We start from the raw sequence: 11,344 nt of genomic DNA on the forward strand, positions 1-11,344 counted from the left end.
GAGGATGAGATGGCTGGATGGCATCGCTGACTCGATGGACGTGAGTTTGAGTGAACCCTGGGAGTTGGTGATGGACAGGGAGGCCTGGTGTGCTGCGATTCATGGGGTCGCAAAGAGTTGGACACGACTGAGCGACTGAACTGAACTGAAGGAGAAAGGGGTATAAATCTAAGGTATTACAGACCCACGCCTGACCCTCTTCGGTAGAGCCTCAGGCACGTGGCCCCAGACTAATTAGTGCTGGCCTAACCACCTCCTATCCAGGAAGAACTCATTAGGGACATGGTATAAGGGCTCAAACTGAGAATCAGCAGGTAATTCGAACTTTCCACAGTTTCAAAACCAAAGTCCTACTCACCGGATGACTTAAGGTTTTACCTTTTTCATTAAAGTGTTCAGAATTGTAAAGAAACACCCTCGTTAGGCAACTGCTGGCTGTTTAACCAGGTCCTTGTTTGCAAATATACAATTATCTCAAAAACTGTTTCCAGACTCTTGCTGGCTCATCAAGAACCAGATTAATCACCAGGACTGGCCCAGTGAGTGGCTGGAACAGCCTGAGGACCTGGAATAAAGGTTCCAGCCCCAGCGGTGGGGGTGTGCTTGTATGCTTAATTGCTAACTTTGTCCAACTCTTTGCGATCCCATGAAATGTAGCCCACCAGGCTTCTCTCTCCATGGGGATTCTCGAGGCTAGAATACTGGAGTGGGTAGCCTATCCCTTCTCCAGGGGCTCTTCCCAACCCAGGAATCAAACTGGGGTCTCCAGCCTTGCAGGCAGATTTTTTACCAGCTGAGCAACCAGGAAAGCCCAGGGGTCGGGGTAGCCGGGATAAAAGACTCTCCTCCCAACTCAGGGCAAGGATGGGTGTTTTCTACACTGGGTTCTGAGCTCCCAGTTGTCATATTACTTTTTTGTTTTGAAGTTTGCAATTAGAGTAAGCTTTTTTTTTTCTTTCTTTCTTTAAATTTGAGGATATACAATACTGTGATAATTTTTGTCCTACATCAACATGAATCAGCCACAGGCATACATGTGTCCCCACCCTCTCCCCACCACTTCCCTCCCAACTCCATCCCTCCAGACTATTAGAGAGCACTGGCTTTGGGTGCCCTCAGTGAGAGTTTGATGTACGTCACAACTTTTAAACCATGCATGCTGTGCTGTGCTAAAGTTGCTTCAGTCATGTCCAGCTATTTGAAACGCTATGGACTGAAGCCTGCCAGGCTCCTCTGTCCATGGGATTGTTCAGGCAAGAATACTGGAGTGGGTTGCCATGCCCTCCTCCATGGGATCTTCCTGACCAAGGGAGTTAACCAGTGTCTCTCCTGGGTTGGCAGGCAGGTTCTTTACCACTAGCGCCATCTGAAAAGCCCCTTAAGCTATGTATACACTTAGGCAAAGTTAGCTATTGTTGGTTAGGAAGCATATGTAAGCTTTCATATTGAATATTTCAAAGACAGCAGAGATAGATTACTGCTATCCCAGGGATATTAGATAAAAAAGAAAAGTCCTAATTCACTGTGGCCTTTCTGATCCCCCCGCTCCTGGGTTCAGTGCTCCTGTCTACTTTCACTCCTGTGGGAAGGGCTCGGTGTTTGGCTTTTGCTGGTGAAACAGCTGGTGGTGTCTGTCTGTCTGTCTGTCTGTCTGTCTGTCTGTAGGTTCCGCGAGAGAAAGGGAAGTTCTCTGTCTTGCTGCCACTATACGATCAGCATCCAACACAGTGTCTGTCACATGGAACAGGCTTAACCGATAGTTGCTGAAAGAAAGGAAAAGGGAGGGAGACCAACCCTTGATGCCTGTAACACAATCTAGACTGGCTCAAAGCGCCGTGGCCCAGCCTGGAGCTCCTAACAGCACTGAGGTGTGTGTCTGTGCGGTGCGGATGGAGGGTGGTTAGCCTGCCCGCTTGCATTTACCTGAGGCCTTCTCATCTGTCCTCCTGTCTCAACGTATTTTTGTTGTTGGTAGTCGCTCAGTTGTGTCTGATTCTTTGCGACCCTATAGACTGTATCCCGGCAGGCTCCTCTGTCCATAGGATTTCCCAAGCAAGAATACTGGAGGAGGATTGCCATTTCCTTCTCCAGGGGATCTTCCCCATCCAAGGATTGAATCCACATCCCCTGCTTGGCAGGTGGATTCTTTACCACTGAGCCACCTGGGAAGCTGTTCTCTCAATAGACAGCTGTGAGATTGGTGACTTAACATCTTTTATTGACAACGGGCCACTGATTTTATCCGCCCCACTAGTTCCTTTCATTCTGACTCGACTGAAGCCACTGGTTCCCTCCCCTCCCCTATCCCAGGCCCAGAGAGGTCTTCTCATCTCGCCCTCACACCCATCTCCGCGGCCACAGACTGGGCAGGAGATGCTGAGTTACCTGTTCATTAAGCTGTATGACCTGCGTTTCTAAGTCTTTATCAGATCTGGATGCTGAGCCGCTGGACGAAGCCCTTTTGGCTGATGAGGGACGAGAAGGTGTGGATCCTGGTTTAGATGCTGGACTGGATTTAGCCGCACCTAAAAGTAACCAGAATAAATTATGAGCACTGGCAACATGAGAAATGCTTTTTCGGTAGACAGCAAAACTATGATAACAAAAGGAATTTACTAAAACATATAAGAGATAACTGCCGGCTACCCTTTCCCAGCACAGTGTGTGGATTAAGTTGCACTGGTTGTGTCTGACTCTGTGCGAGCCTATGGACGGTAGCCCACCAGGCTCCTCTGTCCATGGGATTTTCCAGGCAAGAATACTGGAGTGGATTGCCACTTCTTTCTCCAGGGTATCTTCCCGACTCAGGGATGGAACCCTCGACTCTTACATCTTCTGCACTGGCAGGTGGGTTCTTTACCACTCATGCCACCTGGGAAATCCCTCCCAGCACAGAAGTAGCACAAACACACTTAGGAAGAGTGCATGTGATAAAATGAGAGAGTCCTGGACAACTTAACCCTTCTGAGCAGTTTTTCCCTCAAGTGACATGAGATTAATGCAGTTGTCCTTTCTTCCTCCAGAGAGATGAGAATAGCAGACACAAAGGGATTTTAACTTCTTTTTTTTTTTTTTAAGAAGGAAAGGTTCTCTGATAAGCTCCAAGCATCATCATAATTGAATTTCTAATACTGATCTTATAACAAAGTAATCCCTTAGGAGAAATATCGATGAAAATGTCTATTTTTTCCTCTTTTAATACCCTAGTTTCAGCCATTAAAAGACTCTAGGAGCCATGACATCTCTGTAGCAATGGGCACTCTTGGTGCCCAAGTCCGGCTTCTAAATGTTATTCTGCAATAAAAGGGCTTCTTGAGATATGGCTGACTCCAGGGGTCGGCCTGGAACATCTTATGTCAAAGAGCAAGGATGTGCTCAAGAATTAAGGTCAAGGAGACAGGGGTCAGACTGAAGGGGCTCCCACCTAGCCACACTCAGACCATTTTGCAAACCAAAAAGAATAATGGCTATAATTGTATTAAAATGCACTGAATAAACAAAAATCTAGTCCACGATGAGGGGAGTAGAGAGGAAGGATCTAAAGATCTTTACAGAACACTGACAGCTAGGAAATTGCTAAAGAAATGCTATAGAAAGAAATCACCATTTTGTAGTACACTTAACTGATCCAGGGAAGTTTCATCAACTGACTCTAAGACATTGAGAGGTTTTTGGAGAAGCAGATAGCAACACATGTCAAGTCGTTATCCCGTAAGTTGCTTATAATGGGAGAAAGATATGCCTTTACAACAGGGAAGCCTGGGGATTAAGACAGTAACCAAGTTATTCAGCAGCATCACTAATAATGACAGAAACTGGCAAAACTAAAAGACCACAGATGTCCGGCAAGACCTCATCTACCTGAAGCCCAGCTTAAAACAGGCTCTCCCTGTCTAGAACTTGACAGACATAGAAATGGGCTTCCGCAGCCAAAACAGAAGGCACAAGGTGTAAGCAATGAAGTTTACACACTTCACGGGTTTATAAATTCAGAGCCACTGCTGAGGCCCAGCCACGCCCTCTTCCTCTGAACAGCTCAGTCTGGTGCAGGTCCTCCCACTGGCCCAATTCTTCACCGCAGTCACCCCATCCCCTGGCTCTTGCAGGGCAAGAACTCATCACTCTCTGCTCTGTAAGCTCTGAGCTTAGCACAATACTTGGCAGAACATGTATTTGGTGAAGGAACAACTGTTTAAACAAATACAGGAACAAGTAAATAAAACCTGGTTATATTTCCAACTTTACACTTTATTGGGACCAAGAGGTGAGAAAAAGGCAAGGGGTTATACAGGCAAGCTAACAGCAACAAGTTTCAACCAATCTCCTAATTACAAAGTAGCAAACAGGGAAGACTACAAAATTTCTGTCTGTCTGTCTTCAGGTGCCGGAAGTCATCAGCGAGAGGTGCCAAGTCATACACACCCTCAAGAGGCCTTGATGGCAACATACCTTTTAATATACCTGCCTGTTATAAAGGAGAAAAAAAAAGAATTTTCTTCTAGAAATACACGGAAATGCCTAATATGCTGAAAATCAGAATGCTTAAATTAGGTATGACTGAAGAAGTTTGAGTATGCACACCTTTAGTTACCTGGAAACCTCTCTTATGCACAAGACCCTCCCAAGTATAGATAGTGGATGGCCTGCTTTGTGATTCACCAAAGCTGCGAGGAGCCTTCATCTTTGTAGAAGCCCAGATAAAATACTCCTGGACAGTTTCCGTGTCCCACTGACCAGGTTCTCTAACTCCAGGCCAAGTCAACAGGGTAAGGAACACAGCACAGAGAACAGCAGGGAAGGCAGGGCGAGGATGTGTGGGCCTGGCAAAGAGCCTTCTCCAAGGGCGGCTACCAGCCAGTCTCGCTGGGGAAGCTGCTGTCGACAAATCAAGTCACTGCAGATATTTTCATGAGCTGTGTGTCGTATTTTAATATAAAGAAGGTCTAACAGAAAGTAGCTCAAAGACTGTCCATGACCAACCCCTTTTATTACTAGATACAGACTTACTAAGTGCCTACCATGAGCCCTGTTGCTTCCTGGATGTCTCAGTGGGTGGAGAATTCACCTGCAATTCAGAAGACATAGGAGACCCGGGTTCGATCCCTGGGTCAGGAAGATCCCTGGAGGAGGAAATGGCAACCCACTCCAGTGTTCCTGCCTGGAGAATCCCATGAACAGAGGAGCCTGGCGGGCTACAGTCCATGGGGTTGCAAAGAGTCAGACCTGACTGAGCGACTGAACACAAGAGTGATAAGCCCTGCCCTGGAGGTCCCTGCTCTAGAGGAGCTCATGATCGCATGGGAGTGATCATTTAAGAATGCTCACAGACAGAAAGACAAATAGTCTATGTCATCGCTGACACGTGGAATCTAAAAAGTAAAGCAAATGACTGTATAAATATATTAAAAAAAAACAAAAAACTGCCCAGGCATGGCCACTCTCGACATTCTCAGGTACAAGGCTGTGTTCTAGACATGACCACAGAGTGTGCTTGGGCGGCATTCCCTCTGCTGAAACTCCTCCCCCTTCTCCTTTGAGTGACTGAGTCTAACATCCTTCAGGTCTCAGCTTAAATGTGGCTGTGCAGGGAGGCGACAGGACCCAAACACCCTCCACACAGCACCCATCAACTGGAGTGGTATCGAGTGATTTATTTAATGACTGCTTCTCCTATTAGAAGGCTTCCCAGGTGGCGCTAGTGGTGAAGAATCTGCCTGCCAATGCAGGAGATCCTTGGGATGGGAAGATTCCCCTGGAATAGGAAGTGGTACCCTATTCTGGTATTCTTCCCTGGAAAATTTCATGGACAGAGTAGCCCAGTAGGCTACAGTCCATGGGGCTGCAAAGAGTCGGATATGACTCTAAGCGACTGAGCACTCCCATTAGACTTAAACTCCAACAAGGTAGGAGTTGTGTCTGCTTTGTGTTCTCAGGGCCAACCACAATGCCTGATCCGGAGCAGACACTTGATAGTTACACTTTTGTGACTCATGACAGAACTCCTGGGAGAGGCAGGTATCCAGGGCACAGGTCCCAAGGGAAGCTCGAGGATCTGATGGCAACTTCAAAATCACCGACAGCAAGAGCCGGCACTCTCTGAAGGAAACCAAACAAAACCCACCAGCCTCCCAGAGAGAGAATCTCTGACTGGGTTTCAAGGTCACCTTACATCATCACTTAGGCCCTTTAGAAATGGAATCAGGACAGCAGTTCACCTGGGTAAATTCAGTTGGTAAACAGTTAACTCTGAGTAGGGAGGAGCAAGGTGGTTTGTGCTGGGCTGTCCAAGTCTGCCTTGGACATGCCTCTCCTGAAGAGAACAGCCCTGCAGAAGGGGTTTCCCTAGAGGGCGACTGACCACCCCCCACCCTTCCCCTGCCAGGCAGGTGTCCCTCAGCAGGTCAGCACCTGGGATGGGGCTGGTTGCAGGAGCCGAGTGAGATCCATCGGACACACGTTCTTCTACTCCACCTTACCCAGTCTCATGTAAATTTTAAAAGAAAAGCATGAAAGGAATAGAAGCCGGTTGCTTGTAAAACAAGGTTGTGTGTGCTTGCATGCTTAGTTGCTCAGTCGTGTCTGACTCTTTGCAACCCTATTAGACTAGCCGGCCAGGCTCCTCTGTCCGTGGGATCTCCCAGCAAGGATATATTTTCGGGACATCACCAAATGCAGCTTGCAAAAAAAACCCTGAAGTGTCTGATAAGAAATTAAAGTAGAAGACGTCAGGGTAAGCCAGAGCCCCATGGAAGACCAAGTTATCAGGGAAGAAAAACTAAAAATAAGCAGAGGGAGCAGGCTGGGAGGGAAATGGGGTCATGGGAGATGCGGGCGGCTCACGGCAGAGGCCAGAGCGGCTGCCGTCACTGGCGCTGTCCCAGTTCCAGCTTCTTCCTGAGGAAACACATCCCTTGCTGCTGACAGAGTCCAACTCGACTGTGGTTCACAGGTCTTAGCACTCAAGTGCCAGCTGTGATTCACAGATCCTATAAACTGGCACCATGCATGCAGCCTGGAGGTCTCTGAGATGAGAAAGACAATGGCAGTGAGAGTCAGCCTTGGCATCCCCCTGCTGCTGGGCGGGGAGAGGACAGTGGAGAAGAGGGGCTCGGTCCACGCCCCACGCGCTATACGCGCTACACGGGGGATGGGAGCAAAGCTTCTGCCTCCACAGGCAGGACAAAGCAAAGAAGGGAAAACAAATTCGAAAAAGGTGAAAAGCTCAATTAAGTAATTAATACTGGAAGTTTAAAATTAGAGGGGTTTTGAATTCTGATTTAAGTTGTTTGGAAAGAAACTGATAATAGAAATAAACGTCTGATGGATGAGGATACACCAGTTGACTGTACATTTTCTACCTTCCAGTCAGTAAAGGCAAAGACATGAAAGAACGGGAAGGACGTCGGGAAGATCTTAGTATCTTCAGAGGTTAAAAGTTTTTTTAGAAAACCACACAATTAAAGCTCATTTTCAAAAGAATGTAAACTGAGCTCTTTAAATCCTCGCAGGCTGCAATCTGATATGGACATACTGACCCCTCATGGCTACCACGTGATCAACACACACCAACAGACAGCAAAGGCTAAAATGCTAAAGTTTATAAAGATGAAAACCCAGCCTTGTGTTCGCGGTGTCTAATGCTTTCATGGGTTACCTTTTTAGAATAGTAGTAGATGATATCTGGTGTTGTATCGTACTCATTAGACAGTTAAGAACGAGGTTTTTGTTTAAAGTCTTGCTACCTTCTATTGTCTTCTGGGGGTGTACCCAGCTTGTGGGGTGACAGATATTCTTTTCCTGGGCTGCAATAAGGATGCTACCAGAAAACTGTACTGCTATCACTAATATTAAACTTAACACTGATACAGTACTTTTATGTAAGCTAACCTTCATATCCGTTTTTGTGAAGCGACCCAAGGATGTCCTTGATGGCATCCAATCATGGCTTGAGACACAGGGGTTCTCCAATGCTGCCTTCATGCTTCCTCAAATGCCCCCAAGCCCACTGCTGACTTCGCTTCTGTACCTTCCTGTGCCTCTCTGCTCAGTGATGCTCACGCGGAAAACATTTACATAATAGCTTTTAAAGAGAGTACAGCTACTTCGGCAAGAACACAGATGCAGACTTTTTTTTCTTGCAGCTATCAGACATTTCAATTTTTTTTGATAGTGAGGCTGCATTTGACGATGTCCTGAAAATATAATGAGCGGTAGCCCCGTCTTACAAGAATCATTTTTCCCTCAAGTTTTTCTCTCTCTCCCTAACTTCCCCCCTTCAAAGTAAAAAGGAGTTTCAGAAGTGGAGGAAACTAGACATAAATTCTGTACAAGTCCCTGTAATTCTCTGATTTGACCCACTGGATAGGGACATGATTTACAATGCTAGTCTTTGAGCAGTTGTATCTTAATTAATGCCTTCAGGAGTTGGGGGTATAAATATGATTCTAAGACATTTTAAACCATAGTTGTAAAAAACAAAGAGTGGCCTGATTCACTGTCTTAGTGAAGCCAGAGCATTGCTGTGTCTAAATGTCAGTAATTAGTAGCTTGCTTAACGTTTACAGAAAAATGCTCCACCATTTTAGGCCTATGAGGCCCAATGAATTCATAACTAAGAAGCAAATAAAAGCACTTTATCCTTCTTTATACTTGGCTTTTATTCTCTGTGGCTGGGGCTCTGGTGGAATTTAGAAATTCTTCTCACATAATCTGCCATATTCTTTCCGCCAAAATCCTAAACAGAGGAGCTAAAAATATGACATTAATACTGTTGACAAGAACCACAGAGACAGTAAAGAAACACACAGTCATTCAGGAAGCAACCACTCTCCTGGTTGTCCCCAACTTCTTCCCTACTTTGTGAGCACCGCCCAACACACACACACACACATCCGCTTCCTTCTCACTTAATTAAAAAGCCCATGGAGGAGGGGTGGGGATGCAATGGGTGCAGGGAGTCAAAAGGTACAAGCTTCCAGTTATAAAATAAATAAGTCCCCGGGATGTAATGTACAGCATTAACTACAGTTATTAATACTACAGTTAATAATACTGTACTGCATATTTGAAAGATGAGAACGGAATCAAACTGAAAAGTTCTCATCACAAGAGGAAAACAACTTGTAACTCTGTGCAGTGATGGCTGTTAGCTAGGCTACATTTCACAATATGTACATTTCACAATATACACAAACATTGAGTCATTAACGCTGTACATGTGAAACTAATAAAATGTTATATGTCAAATATGCCACAATAAAAACAAACCCAAACCCCACAGAACAACTCAAACATGACCGAAGCTATCTCGAACCTACACTGATTAATCGTTTGTGGATGAACCTGACATCACTTCCTTATCACCCGTTAACTTTGGCAAACAGGTGTTATTGTTTAATGAACCTGGCTAAAATAAATAATTGGGCCACTGCTGGGGGAGATGGTATGGGGTGGGACTGATTGAAAAGAGAGAATTCCCACAGGAAGAGGATCTCTCAGGGCACTAAAATGACACCAGAGCTGTCACACTGCAGAACGACAAGCTCCCGTGCAACCCTGACCGTCGCAAACACAAGATCTAACACTTTCCTTCGAAAATGCCTCTGCACCTTCCACTTTGTATGTTCTGTAATCTGCTCGGCCCTGAGGGTGGGAAAAAAAAAAGCACCTCAGTGGCCAATGTTTTGTCCAAATGGAACCTTAATAAGGGTTCTGGGGTGCCCTGATTCACGAGATCATTGACAGGTTGGTTCTTTTACTCTCCAGTGAGTAGTTCAGAGGCCTCACTGGCTTCTGTCCCACCAGGGCATCCAGTGGCAAAACTGGGCTTTTCCTTTTGGCCACTTTGGTGTCGGCTTCTGAAAGCTGGGTGGCTCCACCTCTAAGCAGCTTGGGGCGGGGTTCCACAGAGCTGAGCTTGAACCATGTCAGTCCGGCAGAAGGAAGACCTGCTAGGAACACCATGTCCTTCCTCTTGTTCAGGGAGGTGGTGGTGAGGAGCACGGACGGGGGCCCTACAGCCTTCAGAATAGCCCTGGCCCTGCTGCCAGCTCACTGGCAGGACTTTTGCTGCCACCTGGACTTCTTTCTGTCCTACACAGTCATTAGCAGTCCGTCCTTCCCAGAGCTGGGGAGAGTACCTGGGTTAAGCCGTGGAAAGTTCCTACCCAGGAGCCTGGCACGCAGTAAATCAGCACACCCTGTTATTATTACTCAGCAAATGAGGCCTGATTCAACTAATGACGAGAAAGCACACAGGCTTCCCACTTCTAGATGCCAGCAAGATAAAAACTAAACTGCTGACATGATAAGGAAATGAGACTCATTTTATCTAAAGGAAATCTTTATGAAAACGGGTTTAACCCATAACCCACCGCTGGGCTCCCAGGCCTAGGTTTCCCCATTCTGTACTCTGTCTTGAGAATCAGTAGACCAGAGCCCAAGTCTCTGTGCTCCTTCTGAAATCACCCCGATTCATGCATTCCTGTCACAAATATTTACTGAACCCTGACTACGTATCTGGCAAGCTACAGGCACTTGGGATAAAACAGGGAATGAAACACAAAGATGCCGGTCTGTGTGGAATTCACGTTCTAATGGGGGGAATTTGATAACAGACAATAATGTTAATAAATTAGTAAGTGACATGATAAACCACAAAGTAAACGCCATGGCAGAGGCAGGGCCAGGCAAGAGTAGGGAGTGCCGGGTGGGGCTGGGAGTGTGGCAGTTCTGAACAGAAACTTCAGAGAAGGCTTGAAGTTCAGGATTATCCATCGTGTAGTCCCCTCCAGTCTCAAGCCCTTGCTCAGACCCAGAGGACCTCCCCGAATCCCTCCAGAAGGACAGGGGTCACAACCCCAGCCCCCTGGGTGGCAGCCCAGTAGGGATGCCACGAGGTGGGATCCACCCTGGGCATGCATGGGGGCAGGGGGGGCTCACTCGGGCTCAAAGCCTCCCTCCTCACCAAAGCTGACGTGTTTGGAACAGCCCCTTGGTTCCAACTTCCAGGATCCCTGGAAGGGACATTCCACTTGCAGGAGTCACCCTGACTTCTTCAAAGCCCCAGTGGGAAAGAGCAAGCTGAGCAAAGACCCGAGACAGGCGAAGTTAGCCTTCCAGACAGCCAGGAACATTCCAGGCGGAGGAAAGACCCAGCCTCACCAGGAACGGAGGGAGTTGGGGATGCTGCGGGAGGAGGGAGCTCGAGAGGGACTGGAGGGCGGCCGCCACGGACCTCAGAGGTTACTGGCAGGAGGCCGGCTTTTGTTCTGAGGGAGACCGGCAGCCATGGCAGGGTCCTGGGCGTGACGTGGGTCGCAGGCGGCTCTCTCCGCCTGCCAGG

At 47.2% G+C, this 11,344-nt stretch overlaps 1 protein-coding gene across 3 annotated transcripts in view; it reads right to left on the reverse strand.

The window, feature by feature from the left end:
- MAPRE2 (microtubule-associated protein, RP/EB family, member 2) overlaps window positions 1-11,344 on the reverse strand; it is a 189,443-nt gene that overhangs the window by 17,008 nt on the left and 161,091 nt on the right. For all 3 annotated transcript variants that reach the window (XM_010849765.1, XM_010849763.1, XM_010849762.1), the window contains one exon: window positions 2,386-2,525. In XM_010849765.1, the coding sequence (XP_010848067.1) occupies window positions 2,386-2,525 (140 nt within the window). The remainder of the gene's footprint in view (window positions 1-2,385; window positions 2,526-11,344) is intronic.

This window comes from Bison bison, unplaced genomic scaffold, assembly GCF_000754665.1.
Source record: "Bison bison bison isolate TAMUID 2011002044 unplaced genomic scaffold, Bison_UMD1.0 scf7180017864286, whole genome shotgun sequence".
NCBI lineage: Eukaryota > Metazoa > Chordata > Mammalia > Artiodactyla > Bovidae > Bison > Bison bison.